At 36.0% G+C, this 17,570-nt stretch overlaps 1 protein-coding gene across 1 annotated transcript; it reads left to right on the forward strand.

Moving 5' to 3' along the window:
• Nucleotides 1–603: 603 nt before the first annotated feature.
• On the forward strand, nucleotides 604–17,386 carry LOC130246318 (trichohyalin-like). Its single transcript, XM_056479195.1, has 5 exons — nucleotides 604–690; nucleotides 2,483–2,551; nucleotides 2,653–2,901; nucleotides 7,594–11,798; nucleotides 13,616–17,386. Exons 2-5 carry the CDS (start codon nucleotides 2,530–2,532, stop codon nucleotides 17,384–17,386), a joined length of 8,247 nt encoding a protein of 2,748 aa, XP_056335170.1. The 5' UTR covers nucleotides 604–690; nucleotides 2,483–2,529.
• The last annotated feature ends 184 nt before the right edge of the window (nucleotides 17,387–17,570 follow it).

Consider the following 17,570-nt stretch of genomic DNA (forward strand, 5'->3'; position numbering starts at 1 on the left):
AAAGAAGTAGCATATAGCATAAAGAAAATATACTAGTGATGATCAAATTACGACGTTCATAGATCTAGACTGCTGCGGTCACAAGGTTACACTTTGCTGAAGATTATATAGTTTTGTAAAGATTAGAAAATTACAAAGACAGATAATTTTCTTTATTTGAAATAAATAATACACAAACAAACAAGCATATTACTAACAGGTGCACATTGTTCGACCCTGGCCTATTTAGTCTATTTAACCCTATTAGAAATTTAAATAAACAAGAGAAGAAAAGACACTAGTAGGTCTGGTCTGTATGTTTCAGCTCTATTTTGTCTCATTTAATGTACTTTGTATACAAAACTTTTAGGCATTAAAACAACAACAACAACAAATATTATTTCTATAAATAATCAGTTTAAATGCATCTCACAGGGGAGACTTGATATGACACCATGTCAGGGGTGGACTTGCACAGTGCCTTTATCAGAGAACACCAGACAGAACATATGTTACCACCCACAGCCAATCAAACGCAGGGAATCCAAAGCTGTGCAGTTTTGCGCAAATTACGTAGATGTAATGCATGTGCTGAAGTAAGATAAGGGTTGTTTTTTAAATGTTCAGTCACCTGCACTGTTATTACAGCAATATGCCCCCATCACCACACCACATCAATTTACAGAACTAAATCCAGTGATAAGACAGAAGGTAAGAATCTTTATAATAATCTAATATGAATATAATCAGTTTCTTGTGAAATGTCTTAGGTAGGTGTCCAGGCAGGTTTTTGGATTATATGTATATATTTTATTTGTAATTCAGTTTAAGAGAAGCATCTGTAAAGAAAGAAAAAAAGTCTATAACAAACACAGTAATACAATTATTAGGCTCACAATACTTTGAGTAACAAGTATTTTATATGTATTTTATAATTACTAGCCCCTCTGTATGTAATTTTCCCCATTTCTGTTTAACGGAGAGAAGATTTTTTCAACACATTTCTAAACATAATAGTTTTAATAACTCATTTCTAATAACTGATTTATTTTATCTTTGCCATGATAACAGTAAATAATATTTGACTAGATATTTTTCAAGACACTTCTATACAGCTTAAAGTGACATTTAAAGGCGTAACTAGGTTAATTCGGCAATTAGGCAAATTATTGTATAATGATGGTTTGTTCTGTAGACAATCAATGTCCTAAGGGGGCTAATAATAGGGGAGAGTGGGGCACAAAGTAACACTTTTTGGTTTTGGCCAAATAATAAACAAAGTAATGGGGTTAGACAAACCATTTGTTTTTTTTACCAACACACAAGCCTCACCTACACATGAGCACTGAAAGTATGATCGCCGGACCTATGGTTTCTGTGCAGCATTGTCAAAAGTGCCAGGATTAAAAATGTTACTATATACCTCACCTGCGGCACAAGATATAACAGACAGAGGGTTAGTTGTAACACATGCTTAAAAAAGCAGATTTCACACAATTAATTTAAATTCAGTTTACCTAAAATATTTTTCCTCAGCACTTAACTCAATTTTTTATTCTACATAGTACAGCATGTTTATTTATTTATCTATTGGATAAACACATTTGGATTTATTTGCATTATTATCCATTATTAGACAATGCATTTATTTACATTATTAGCAATAAAATGTATTTTCTTATATTAATAAATATTTTCTATTAAAACATTTTTATATAAGAAATTCTCAACATTACACTCAAAATAATAAAAAATTAATTTTGTTTGTTTATTTGGTGTCCAAAAGTGTGTGGCTAATTAAACTAACCCCTCTGTGTCAGGTTTTCCTCAAAACTGGCTAGCAGTAACTATTTGTTTTTTACATCTTTCAAAATGGTTCCATCTTTTAGCCTACAGGACGATACACAATATAATATATAACATATATAATATATATAACAACAATATAAGATTTTACTTACTTTGACAGATTTTTTAAAAATAAAACAATATTAAGTATAATAAAAACTACTTTTCATGCTGGAAAAATGTTTTCTCTTTTTTCTCATCCAAATTTCGCCGAACTTTTTCAATAATTGGCAGGAAGACGTCTGCTGACACTGGTGAAAACCTCTCAAGCAAAAACCTTAAAACTTTGTTTTACATTTTACCCTGCGTTACTTTGTGCCCCGCGATCCCCTATTGAACTTAAAATGGTTTTAAAAAATAAAACAACTGCTTTTATTCTAGCCAAAATAAAACAAAGAAGACTTTCTTCTGACGAAGAAAATGTTATATTGAAATACTGTACAAAATTCCTTGCTTTGTTAAACATCATTTGGCAAATATTTGAAAAAGAAAATAAATTCACAGGAGGGCTAATAATTGTGACTTTCTTTTGTAAAAATTGTAAAAAAAAACTTTTACTTCACTATTTTACACTTATTTGCATTATCAATTTATAATTAATAATATTATTTTACTTTTACTGTAATATCCACTGCAATTGTTTGATTCTTTTCAGACCACAACTCACATTTACAGTCATTTAAAAACATGTAGCAAGCAGCCATGGCAGAATCCAGAGACTACGGTAAAGTTTACTGCACCTCTTAATATAATCAAATTTTAGTTACTTGTGACTGTGTCATGCATTGTTTATGAGCATACTGCAAATGATTTTCTTCTCAACAGTTGGAGATTTCCTGACAGAATTCAAGGAGCAGATTATTGCAAGAGCAACTCGAGTCAGTGACATTACTGAGGCTGTAATCTCCCAAAGTCTGATCCATGAAGCGGCGGCGCAAAAAGTGCAGGCTGCTGCAACTCAGCAGGAGGCAATGCGGCTCCTGTTTGAGGCTTTGGAAAGAGAGCCAGCCATAAACAGTGTGTCCTTCCATCTCATCCTGAGAATGACAGAACCTGAACTCATACAAGAACTAGGTTAGAAAATCTCATCCATTTTAGTAGATAGCAATAATGTCACTGATTAAACAAGAACTGGATCTGTTTGTGAACTATTTAATACAATATTAATAGTTTTTATAAATTATGCAGTATTTAACTCTAATATCATTTTATTGTTGAACAGTTATGAGTTTTGAAATTACAATGTATTTTACAGTAAAGATATACAATGCTGAAAATACATATACAGCAAGATAAATGGTGCTGTAATTGTTAATATAGTATTTTTGCTGTAATTGATTTATAGTAAGTTACTGTAGATTGGGGAAATTGCCTGATCTCACGAGAAAACATAAGTATTTTACGTTTTGTCAGTTTAGTGGCTAATTCGTACGAATTCGTACTAGTTCAGTCTGACGAAATTGTAAAAAAAGAGGCGTGGCACCTAACCCCACCCCTAAACCCAACCGTCATTGGGGGATGAGCAAATCGTACTAAATTGTACGAATTAGATTGTAAGAATTCATACGAATTAGTCATTAAATTAAAAATTGTGTTGGAAATACTTTGAGTTTGTCCACTCTTGACCATTTCTTGTTATAGTCAAAAATTTATTTGACTAAATTGCTTTAATATATGTGAACAGCCAAACACTGGCTATTTTATATAGTTAGCTATTAATATATCTGCACTAACTGGGGAGGGATAATGCACAAAGCATAATGTCCTCTGAGCAATTACAATTTAACCACAAAGGGATTGTTTGGCAATATCAAAACAGAAATGGAAGTTTTCTGTTGTCTCCTTTTACAATCATAAGAGCAACATTTTAGGAATATTGGATCAAATTGTCAGAAGAAAATACATAGCGTACATAATCGAGATAAATCAGAAAAGCAGTTTATTAAGATGGATTAAAAAACAGGTGTAAACACTAACTTGCCTTCCTTGTCTACTTGTGATCTATTTCACTAAAATGCATCTTAATACCTAGTAAAAGGAGGGCCAGAGATTTCTGAAATAACCTATGGGCAAATCTTTTATTTAATTTTTTAAGTCTTTAAACTTTAAAGTCTGTGTGAAATCAAAGTTTTCAGTGTTTATTTTGCTAGCGGATTTTGTTTTACTTTAGGTGAACAATTAATCCATCCAAAGTCAGTGGCAGTCCTTTTGATGGCTTTTGAGTTTTACGGCTTCAGCCACAATATTATTAACCACACCCTTTTACCTTTAGTTTGCTATGAGGGAATGATGCACAATAAGAAAGCCCACCCTCTACTCACTATTCTGTTTCAGTTTGAAGCTCTGTTGCCAACACATTTTTAGTTAAAGGTTAAAGTTGCTAAAGCAGAAACAATTTGTTGCTAAAAGTCCCTAAATTATGCCATTGCATCATAATTACATAATTACAACTCAAAACAGAATCTTTATGTAATATATTAAATAATTAATGAGTTTTACAAATTGACTGGCCATCTCAGCAAAAACATTTGAAATATATTTAATTATAGCACTGTGTTGGTAGTTGATGCTACCTAAATGTAAAAAAATTCTACATGTTAACAACAAGGTATCAGCAAATGAACAGTTTGACCTCATATCAAACAATTCTTTGGTTGTGGTTTTAATTATTTCTCCAAAAATGTGAAATGTGTGCTATTGCTGTTGCAGTCAGCCAACAAATATTGCTGGTGATCTTGCACAACCAGAGAAGGCTGCAGTTTCATTTCTGCATTAGGAGCCTTTATTATGGCACTACCCCACCACTGCTCCGAAACCCAATCACCCCCTGCTGGACGGATCATGAACAACAGGTTCCAAAAATGCAGAGGGTCCTACGCTGAAAAAAAATATTTACTAATTTTTTTTTAAGTTAAATGGTTGTACAATTTGGATTTAATTTTAACAAACAAATTAAGTTGAACATTAAATGTAATCTGTTTGTTCAGATTAATTCAACCCATAGAAATTGTTTGCAACAATTTTGCAGAAATCTTTTTTTTTTTTTTTTTAGTGTAGAAATGCGTTCCAGCCTCTCCATATGTGCATGAACATACTGCTACAGCTACTGTGCTCAGCTATTTAGGCTGAGTTAAGCCTGCAGTCATACTGCTCTTTTGATTTGAGTTAATTTTTTTTAAGTTGCTAAAGGTAGCCAAATGAACGTTAAACATTGCTAAATTTGTCACAAGGTGCTTTTAAATATTTTTTTAGCTAGAATAGTATGAAAAGTTGCTAAATCTAGCAACAAAATTGCTAAGTTGGCAACACTGGTTGGAAATACATCAACATACTGAAATAAAAGTCTTAGCAACTTCCAGATAATGACTAAAGTACTCCTTCAAGCACTGTGCTTTTTGTAATGTGTTTATTTTCATCCAAATTAACATCCAAATAGTACACCTTATAATCAGGGATGGACAAAAATACATTGAAATGTATTTTAAAATAAAATACTAAATACCTCAGTTTTACACGTATCAAAGTAAACTACAAAATACAGCAGCCATAACAAGTATTAACATATATTACTGTATTTTGTATTTTGAAAAGACTACAACATTTTTACAAATTTTACAAGGGAGCATTACATTTCTTCACAAACCTTTAATCAATAGGCATTTTGGATCAATTCCTTCACTCAGTGAAGTAAACAATGCTCGACAGCAACAGCATTTCTCTGAGCAAGTGTAAGTCAGCTTCTCTGCCACCTCATTCACCTCTACTCCTGATCATGAGGAGTTATTCATAAACCATTGTTTCTCTTTCATTTTAATGTAAAATCTGCACAAATTTCATACAGAAAGCCCTGTCTTGATCTCTTTAATCACTGTAAACACCGTGTAATGCAGATATTGAGTTGGAACATAGTACTTTATCTCTTTATTGTGTTTTCATCCATCGGATGGTCAGTAAAATTGCCCCCATCTCTTTACAGTCTTATATTTTAAAAGGGTGATAAATAAACAGGTCATTTAAATTTTTTTGTTCACATAATTTTTTTTTTGGAATAGAAATCTTCAATACTTAATGTAAAAACATGATTTCTGAAAGCTACTAAATTAGTAGTCATTTCCATAAATCATGTTATTTACAATTGTACTCTTCAATTTTCAACATAAACATGATATCTCTAAAAAAATGGAGATATCTGTTTTGCAAATCAACTCTTCATATACATCCTGCTGCTCCCATGTAATGGAAGTCTGGAGTTTTCAACCAGTCTGTATTAAGGATGTCACGATCCTCCAAATTCGATTACATTTTCGATTCTAAAGTCACGGTTCGATTCGATTTGATTTAATTTAAAAAAAAAAAATTTGAAAGCACAAGCTATTCCATTTTATGCAATATAATAATATCTGACCTTTGTGCACTGTGACAGTCATGAAGCTCTGTGTTGCTCTGGAGGTCCAGCAATCTGTAGTCAAGACTACTAAATGTGCATGGCTAAGACCTTCAATAACTTTCTCCTTCACATGATTGTACATGGAGGGTATCACCGTAGCTGTGAGATGCGTTCTACTTGGGAATTCTTAACGGGGTTCTAGCACGCTAATTAAATGCCTAAAACCTGAGTTTTCTACCACTGAATAAGGTCACATGCCCACAGCTATAAATACTCCTACCGTGTTTGTAATTGCCTTTGCACATGTTGAGTGACTTGGAAGTTTTATTCTAAATGAAGACGGAGAGTAGTTTGTGTTACACTTGTCCATTTAACAGATAAATCTCTGTTTTTGTGGTGCCTGCGGAGATGCCCTGCCATGTTAGTCATGCTGCCGATGGAATAATGTGGTATACGTACATTGCAGAGCTTGCAAACTGTGTGTTTTTTTATGGACAACACAAACAAAATCCAAAATACTTCCAGACTGGCGACTTCAGTGAATCAGGAGCACTTCAACAAGCCTTTTTTTTTTTCGCTTGGCAAGACAAGCTGACGTGACATGGGGGCATGGCAGCATCGCTGATTCCATTTTTTGAGTCGATAATCAACATTGAGCATGAATTTCGATATAAATTTGAAATCGTGGCACCCTTTGTCTGTATAGACTGGAGTATTATTATATTATATACTGTATTTGTGTCTCTGAACTGTGCTACTTTGACATCTTTAGACAGACATCTTTCTTCTTTATTAACTGCACCTGCAGCACTGAGACTGATGTGCTGAAGCTCCTCATCCTGTTCTTAAGGACTGATACTTTATTCCATCTCGATGCTGATGCCGAATTGTACACTATACTTCCATTATATATTACTGGTCTAGGCATTGTCCAGTATACTATTTTCAGTGAATGTTGACTTGTTCCCAAATATATCCATGTCATTTGTTGGTTATGTTCTTTATGTTGCATTATTTCAATCCATACCCCAAGCATTGACCACCTTCTTAATCAAATGATGTTCTGATCTCAAGCCTAGGCAAATATCCGAGAAAGCATCAATCTGAGGCTGCGTTTTTGTGATGTCATCATGTTGACTTCTTACAAAGTATTTTAAAGTATTTTAAAAATACAATATACTAAAGTATTTTGATACAAAATATTAACCCATTTTCATAAACCCTATCAAATACAAATTGCACAATACTATTTTATATTTGAAATATGGATTTGAAGTATACATGTATCATAAATACTGCCCGTCCCTGCTTATAATAATAATAACAAAATAGCAATGCAGCGTTGTATATAACAACCTATTTGTACAAATCTTTTACAGAGTGGAGACAACGCAATACTAAACACACACAAACAGAGACAGGAAGTCCACCCAGTTCTCCCAGAGAAAAAAGAAGACTAGATGACAAGAGTGGGCTTTCAAGTGACATCCAGAAGAGAAAAGACTCGCTAAAAAGGCGTAGATTTGAGACGATGCGTGCTATTGAGCAGATTGAGAAACTATGGGAAGGAACCAAACAAGAAAGGACTGAAATAGACAACATGAGGCAGAGGATTCAGAGACAGCAAGATGAAATAACCAGAATGACCACAGAGAAAGGGCAACTAGAGAGAACCATCACTCACATGAAAGCCGAGATAGATCACATACGTGAAAGAATGGATCGAAATAAAGAAGAGGTAAACAGAGAGAGGGAGAGGGTTGAGCAAATGAGGTCTGATCTCCAAACAGAGCAAAGCAGCCTAGATCAAAAGCGAGATGAAATAATGATGGAGCGACAAAACTTGGAGATAATCAGATATGAAACTTTGAGACAGAAGGAGGAGCTGGAGAGCAACCGCGAAAGCACCAAGCATGAGATGGAACGAATGGAACAAATGAAAAGCACTATACAAGTTCAGATTAATGAGATTGAGATGAAGATTGGAGAAACACAGAAAGCAAAGGATCTGATGGAACAGATGAAAGCTGAAATAGAGGATGAGAAAAATGAGTTGGAGAAGAAGAAGGATGACATCAAGAGGCAAAAAGATCAATTTGAGCAGATTAAACTTGACCTCCAGCAGGTGAAAATGGAAATGGAGCAAAGGTGGCATGAAACAGAGAAGGAAGGACTGGAACAGAGAGCAGTAATCCAAAGGGAGAAAGAGCAGCTGAAATACCTTCAAGATGAGATCCAAAGAGTGAGAGAAGAGGTTGAAAGAAACAGAGAGTTTTCAAAACAAGAGCATGCAAGAATAAGCCACCTGAGAGCTCAGGCACTTGAAGAAAACAACCTCATTGAAAATAAATGGCATGACGTTTTAAAAAAAGAAAAGGATCTGGAGGAGATGAAACATGAAATTGAGAGAGGTCGAGAGGAGCTGGTGATGAATGGAGAGCTGGTCAAGAAGGAATGGGAAAAGATTGAACAGGCCAAAGTGGACATTCAAAGCCACATGATTTCTATGGAGGGCAGAGTTGATGAAATAAAAAGAGAAACCGAGAGGCTCAAACATATAAAGACAGATATGCAGAGAGACAAGGATGCCTTAGAAAAACAAAAGGACAATACACGGAAAGCTAAAGAAGAAGCAGAGAGGAAGAGGTATGAGATTGTAACAGAGGAGCTGGAACACAGAGCTCGAATGCAGAGAGAGAGAGATGAGTTGGAGAGTATAAGAGCAGAGATGCAAAGAGTTAATGATATGGAGAAAGCTAAAATACTGAAAGAGAAAGAAGAAAGCGTTAGGATAAGAGAAGAAGCCAGACAAGAAAGAGAAACAACAGAACTAGTCAATGCAGAGATCAAGGCTGAAAAAGAACACTTGAATCGAAGACAGGAAGAAATGCTGAGGGAGAGACAGGAGATAGAGAGAATTAAACATGAAACATTAAGAGCCAAGGAGGAGATTGAGAACAGTCAGGATGTCACAATAAGGGAATATGAGAAAATGGAAAAAATGAAAGCTGAGATTCAAGGGCAAATCGAGGATATTGAGAAGAAGGTTGAGGAGATCCACAAAACCAAAGAACAAATGGAAGAGACAAAGGTTGAGTTGGAGGAAGAGCGAGAGGATCTGGAAAGAAAGAGAGATTTGGTGAGCAGAGAAATTGAACAGGCTGAGTTCCTTAGAAATGAGATCCTCAGGGTCAAGGAAGAAATGGAGAGCAGGTGGCGTGAAACGGAGACAGAGGAAGTCGAACTCAGGGCGAAAACACAGCATGAGCTGGAACGACTGGAAAAACTAAGAGAGGAGACGGAGAGATCGCAGAAAAACATTGAGGAGAGCAAGATGGAGCTTATGCGGTGGAAGGAAAGCCTTGACAAACTGAAGGGTGAGACGGAGGAAGACAAACATGTCGTTATCATGCAGATGAATGAAGCTAAAGCAAGGGAAGAACAGCTGACAATGGTGATTGAACAGTTGGAGATTGAGCGAGGGGAAATTATCATCAGCAGAGAAAAGGTTAAAGAAGAAGCAGAAGAAATAAACAGAATGAGGAATGAGCTACAAAGACACCATGCAGAAATGGAGGACTGGTTTAGAGTGGCGAATAAAGAAAAAGAGGAGGCAAACCTTGCCAAACTAGCCGTCCATGAGGCTGAAATGTTCTTAAAAAAGCAATTGGAAGAGTCAGAAAAGAGAAGGTATGAAACAATAACAGAGGCTCTGGAGCAAAGAGATGAAATACAGAAGAAAGCAGAAGAACTAGAACAAATAAACAAAGAGATACAAAGAGCAAGACAGGAGCTAGAAAACATGAGGTATTTTGAAAAGGAAAGTCTGCAGAAAATGTTGGAGGATACACAGCAAGAGAGAGTGTTTGTTGAGCAAATCAAAACAGATTTGCTGAAGAACAAAGAAGATCAAGACAAATGTTTATCTGAGATGGACAATGAGAGAAAGGAGTTAGAACAGATGAGATTTCAGATTGAGAATGAGAAGAAGGACCTAGAACAACGGAGGTATGATATGATGAGATATGATGTAGAACAGAGTGCTCAGATGCAGAGACAGAAAGAAGAACTCGAGAAGATCAAATCTCAGGTAGTTATTGACACAGAAACTATGAACAGAAGCAGAGAGTTAGCAAGGCAAGATAGAGAGAAAGCAGAACTTCTTATCATTGAGCTTCAGGAACAAAGAGAGGATGTAAATAAAAGGTTAGAGGATACAAAACAACAAGAGGAAGCTTTAAGGCTCATGAGAAAGCACATGGAGAATGAGAGAGAAGATCTGGAGAAGATACGTGTAGAAACCCTAAGAGGTAAGGACACTTACGGAGAGGTCAAGGAGGAGATTAACCGTGTGCGAGCAGAAATAGAAAGGTTGTGGGATGAGGCTGAAAAGGGTGATCAGGAGGAACGGGAGAAGATAAACCAGGAAAAAGAGGAGATGATAAGGAAGATGGAAGCTATGAAGATAGAAATGGGTGAGATCGAAGACATGAAGGTGGAGTTAACAAAGCAGAAGGAGAACATTGACATGAAGATGGAACATGCAAGGTTGGAAATGACTAAACTTGAAATGATGAAAGCAGACCTCCAGAAACAAAAAGAAGATATTGAGAACCAAATGATGGCAGCAGAGAGTGAGAGACACCAGATGGAACTGATGAGGACTGAAATCTTAAAACAAAAGGAGGATGTGGAAAGGAAAATGGAGCTAGCAAAAGCAGAGATGGAGAAAATGCAACATGTCAAAGACGAAATACAAAAACAAAGAGAAGAGCTGGAGGAGAGGATGCAGAAAACCAAACGAGAGATTGGAGAAATGGAGCTGATGAAGAGAGAAATGGAAGGGAAGAAGAAAGAACTTGACCAAAGGATGAAATTGACCATGAGGAAGAAGGAAGAAATGGAGCGACTGAAGATGGAGATACAAAGGGCAAAGGATGATATGGAATTTAAAAGAGTAGAGACGGAGAGGCAGAAATATGAAATGGAGCAAGTTAAAGCTGAAATCCAAAGAGCGAGGGAAGAATTTGAACTTAGGGTGGAGGAGAGAGATTTGGAAGAGGAGAAAGAGCAGATGAATCTCACAATCATCAACCTCATTAAGCAGATCGAGGCGACGAGAGAAATGGTGCACAAAACAAAATTCCAGTTTGAAAATCGAATGGCAGGAAGTCAAATGGGGACAGCAGACCAAGAGGAGATGAACGCTGAGATGCAGAGGCTCATCCTGGAGATTGAACATATCCGAGAAATGCTGCGAGGTCTTAAGGCTGAGGTGGAACAGAACAAGGAAATGATGAAGAGAGACAGGGATGAGATTAGGCTGTTGAAGATCGAAGTTCAACGAAGGAGAAGAGAGATTGAATACAGAGAAGAAAAGATCATGAGAGAACAAGATGAACTAGAACTCATGAGGAAAATGGTGCAGCGCCAAAGAGAAGAGCTGGAGGAGAGACTGGAGGAGGTGATTAAAGAGAACGATAGGGTCGAGCAGATGAGAGAAGATGTGGAAAATGCCTTGAAGGACATAGAACAGGCAAAAGAAGACATAAAAAGACAGAAAGAAGTCATCGCTCAAGAAAAGGTAAGTCAAGATTCACCATTTGACAGAATCTTTCAAATATTATTTTTATTATCAATACTGTCAGCGACAACTGGACTCTTCAAGTAAACATGAAGTGCTAATATCAGTAATGCAATGAATGTTGAGTGAAACAAGCCAAGCTGACATTAAAAGAATTCTACAAAACAAAAGAGGCATTTAAAAAAAAGGAATTTATAATAAAATGTGTTCAGTATATAGGTTGTTTTCAATCACATGGATGTGAAATTCAGATAGACGGCAGGAAGTAAAAAACTGAATGGGAAACATAGGGGAAAGTCTGCGATTTATACCATATTTCATTCATTCTCTTTTCGGCTTAGTCCCTTTATTAATCTGGGGTCGCCACAGCGAAATGAACCAACTTATCCAGCATATGTTTTACGCAGCGGATGCCCTTCCAGCTGCAACCCATCACTGGGAAACACTCACTCACACACACATACACTACGGATAATTTAAATTTAGCTTACCCAATTCACCTATAGCGCATGTCTTTGGACTGTGGGGGAAACCGGAGCACCCGGAGGAAACCCATGCCGACACGGGGAGAACATGGCAAACTCCTAACAGAAATGCCAACTGACCCAGCCGAGGCTCGAAACAGTGACCTTCTTGCTGTGAGGCGATCATGCTACCCACTGCGCCACCGTGATGCCATACCATATTTCAAAGAAGATATAAATAGAAAATAATCACATGATCCTTATATTATGAAGAGGGCACACTTTTCTACTGAACTAAAGGCTGTAGACACCTACTGTAAGCATACTTGAATTAAACTGTAGTAGTAATTATATGGATATGGTACAAAACAACTGTAGTAATAAACAAATATCCAATAGGCTACATTTCTTTAATTGTATACCATCACAATGCACCACAGTTTACAGTAACAATACAGTATTTATTACAGTTTATCTGTTTACTATGCTATAGTATTCTGTAGCATTCATTAACAAAGAGCTGTACTAGACATTATACACTTTACTATAGTGTGGTTCAAAAACATATTATAAATTACTATAGTATTTTTACATTTTTCCAGTTATCTTCCAGACACATACACAAAAAAACAGATGAAAGCACATTAAAGCATGGATGCATAGTCTACATTATTATTATTATTATATCATTATTATATATTTTTAGTGGATGGTAAACTGGGCTCCACAATTATAACCATCTAGTGCTCTTACCATCAAACATTCAAGGCTGCTGCACATCTAGATGCTAACGTTACAGTTGTACACCAGTAAAATCATGGATTATTACAAAACAAGACAGAGATTTCATTGCAGCAATTGTAGGGCAGGGTATGTTATTTATGCTCGTCAGGGCTTTGTATAAGTGTGGTGGTGTTTGTATCTGATTTTTATATAACACATTAACATATAAATCACATAGCTAGGCCTGTATATAATAATTATTAGTGCTGAATTATTGCCTTCAAAAAAAGTTTGTACACATTAATATATTAAATGAATGTTTACTACATGCCGCCTTTTCTTCCATTTTTAAGCCAATTTCTTGAACTTTTCCCCCTTTATGAGCAAAAACTTTTGAAAGCCTATAAATGCTGTTTAGCATTTATCATTTTGGCCAATTTAAATAATTATAAACAACACAAAACATAAACATTTTTGTCTTCTGATAGCGGTTTCTATGTAGAAATCCGCTGTTCCTGCCCTCTATCTGAGTCTCACACATCATAAATAACATCATGTGAAAACAACCTATTGCTTATCTACATAACATTGAAACAAGATGCAAATGCAAACACGGAACATTTATTTCAGGTCCAACCAGCCATCGTTGCCACCAAAAGCTCAGAGTATGCCAAAATAGAAGAACCAGGAGCCATTAAAAGTTATATAGCAAGTGACCTTGAACTCAGTGCAAGTGTACAGAAAGAAAGACAAGAACTGGAACAATATAAAGAAACCATTTTAAAAGAGAAACAAGAACTAAAGAAGATAAATGAAGATGTAAAAGCAGTAAAGAATGAAGCTGAAGAGAGAATGACCAAACTGCAAGAGGAGGAGAACGAGATGGAAATGAAACGAGTGAGACTACAAAACTGGGAAAGACTGCTGCAGACTGAGAAAGAAGAGAACCAAAGAGGCTTAGATGCAATATGGAGTGAGAACCAGCAATTGAATCAAAGAAAACAACAACTGGACATCATGGAACTAAGTCTACAAAGTGAGAAAAGCAAACTGGAATCCATAAAATTGTTGGAGATTAAACAAGCTGATGCTCAAGTCCAAACTGATTTGACGGAAGATGCTGGTGAATATGATATGGCACTGTCCATAGAGGAGCTTGACAAGGAAAGACGATTTCTAGAGTATTTCAAAAAAGAACTGCTTGCTCAAAAATGTACAATGGAGAGACAGATGGCAGAAATAGAACTGAGCAGGGATGAACTTTCTCTCAGAGAAGCTACACTACAAACAGCAGCGCAAACCACAGCAGATATGGAGTTACAATTGGAGCTGCAAAAGCAAGAGCTGGAACAAACCAAAGATGAGATGGAAAGGACGAAGTTAGACGTACAGAAAGGATGGGTTGACCTGCAGACTGAAATTGCAGAAAGCAGACAGAAAGAAGAGATGGTAAGAATAGAATTAGAAAAAGCAAGAGATGTCCTGAATCGCATTCGACAGGATGTAGAAAAAGAAAAGCAAACCATGGAGGCTGATCTGAAATTCACTTTAGCTAAAGAACTTGAGAACATGGAAGCTCAGCGGAAAATGATGGAGGATGAAAAGAGAGCATTAGAGAACATGAAATATGAGCTGCAGAGAAAATCAGCCTATACTGAGAGATCCAAACATAGCATGCATGAAGAAAGACAGAATATGGAAAAATTGGCAGAGAAGCTTAAACAAGAATGGGAAGAACTTGAAAAGAAAAAACATGACATGAAACAAATACAAACAGAGCTATCAAGAGAAAAGAAAGATCTAGAAAACATGAGAGAATTGAATGAGCTTACACTGAACGAGATCAAAACAAAGAGTGACGCTCTTGAAAAGATAATTGTACTCAATTCACAACAGAAAGATGACATTGAGAACGAGAAGGGTAAGATGAATATAAGAGAATATGACCTGCAGCAAATGCAGACTGATCTTAACAGACAGCAAAGAGAAATGCAGGATATCCAGAATGCAGTTTTCATGGAAAAAGGTGAACTTAAGAAGAGCCAAGATGAAATTGAAGAACAGCTAAAACATGTTGGTGACATGATGCAGTTTACGCAAAATGAAAAAGACAATCTTGACAGAGAAAGGGCAGCTATAATTGATCAGAAGCAGCAGATGGAGAGCGACATGACACATCTATTAAACAGAGAGCTAGAATCTGTGGAGCTTGTGAAAAAAGAAGTACTAAATGAGAAGCGACTTCTTGAAGACTGCAGAATAAATTTAATGAGAGATATACAAGATCTGGAGCAAACGAAAATCAAATTGAAAAGAGAGAAAGACGAGATAAAACTGCAAAGACAAAGTATTGCAGAGGAGAAAGACAAGCTGGAATCCGTGCTACAAACAGTAGCTGAAGATACTGAGAAGCTAAGAGCAGATACTCTAGCTGAAAGAAAGAAACTAAAAGATGCCGCGGTTGAACTTCAGAAAGAGAGAGATGAGATTATGAATATTGCGGAAGAGACAAAAAGGAAAAGGGAGGACATGGACAAAATTGGAGTTGATATAGAGAAGCAGGAAAAAACATTTGAGGTACTCAAGGCTGAACTGCAAAAAGAAGCAGCTGTCATTGAAAATCAAAGGCAGGCTGTTCAAAATGACATACAAAATGTAAAAGACATGGAAGTTCAAATTCAAAAAGAGAAACAATACATGGATAGACTAGTTGAAGAGACTGAAAAGAGGTCAAAAGCTCTTGATGAGATGCAAATGGAGGTTGACAAACAGAGGCGGGAGGTTGAGTCTGAAAGAGCTGAGCTAGAACAGGAAAAATCAAAGCTTGGAGATGTTGAAGATGAGTTTGCTCGACAAAAAGATGAAATTGATGAGTTGCAGAACAGTTTAAGGATGGAAAAAATGCAAGTTGAACAGATGCAAGCTGATAAAGATGTACAATGGAAGAAAGCAGAATATGTAAAGACTGAAACAACAGCTCTGGAGACACAAAGACAAGAAATAGAAAGTTTGAGAGAAGAATATGAAAATGTGGAGCTACAAAAGAAATATGTAAGCGAGCAAAAGGAATTATTTGAAAGCCGCATGAAATCATTGGAAATGGAGAAGGAAGCAATGAAAAAATTTAAAGAAAAACTTGATAAAGAATATGAAGACTTGCAGTTCCAGAGGCAATTGTATGAGAAAGAGATACAGCAGATGAGAACTGAGCTTCAGACAGAAGCGGAAAATATTGAGAGAATAAAGACAGAGCTAGGAATACAAAAGCCAGTCGTTGACGCTGAAACATATATGTTAGAAATGCAAAAGCCAGAAGTGGAAAAAAGCAAAACTGAGCTTGATGAAATGAGAAAAAAATTAAATGCTGATCTATCAGAGGTAGAGAAACAGAGAAGTGCTCTTGAGCAAATGAGACTGAAGATCTCACAAGAGGAAATTTATGTTAAAAAAGAAAAAGACACTTTAAAACTCCAAGAAAATGAACAGAACATGCGTATGTCACAGCTTAATTCAAAACAGAATGAACTTGATGAAAGACAGGCTAAAATGGAAAAGCAAAAGAGAGAATTAGAAAATGTGATGGACAGACTGGAAAAGGAAAGGGCTGATATAACAAAAGAAAAGCAAAGAGTGAATGAGATGCAAAACGAAGTGAAGAGGGAAAATGAAAATGTTGATTTGATAAAACAAGAAGTTCTCAGAGAAAAATATCATATTGAAAACAGCAGAGAAATTCTGAACAGAGATCTAGAGAATATTAAAGAAAAGAGAACCACCTTAGCTGAAGAGTTTGAGGCTTTAAACTATCAGAAAGAAGTGATTGGTAAAGAAATGCAGAAATTGGATAAAATGAAAGCTGAGCTCCTAAAAGAAACTGAAAATACTGAAAAACAGAAAGATGAGAAAGCAAATCTAAGAATACAAAGACAAAGGCTTGAATCTGATAGAGACACTCTTGAAAAAGAAAAGGTTGACCTGGGGAAAACTAAGACAGAGATGGAAGATTTTGAAAAACAACTTAAATCTCAGACTAGACAACATGAAATGCAACTGGTGGAGATACAGAAAGAGAGGGAGATTCTTGAGCAGTTAAAAATGAACTTATCAAAACAGAAAGATGATCTAGAAAAAGAAAGGGATCATATTGAGAAGGAAAGAGCAGACATCAGTTTGAGAGAAGAACTGAAAGAGCAGAGTGAAAAGGAAGGAATTGACCACAGTAGGACAAGAATAAAGAGAGAAATGGATCAACTGGAACAAACAAGACTTGATGTGACAAAAGAGCTGGAGGACAATAAACTGCAGAAACAAATGATTGAAGATGAGAGAGATAAGGTTGAGCAAATAAAAGCTGAGCTAAAAAAGAAGCTGAAGATACTGAAAAACAAAGGCGAGATATAGAAAACGATAGACGAAAAAAATGAAGAAATGACAATTAAACTACAAAATGAAAAGAAAGATATAGAGACATCATCAGACAGGATCAGAGATGAGGAAGCAAATCTAAGAGCACAAAAACAAAGGCTTGAATCTGATAGAGACACTCTTGAAAAAGAAAGGTTTGACCTGGAGAAAACTAAAACAG

This window comes from Danio aesculapii, chromosome 19, assembly GCF_903798145.1.
Source record: "Danio aesculapii chromosome 19, fDanAes4.1, whole genome shotgun sequence".
Classification (NCBI taxonomy): domain Eukaryota; kingdom Metazoa; phylum Chordata; class Actinopteri; order Cypriniformes; family Danionidae; genus Danio; species Danio aesculapii.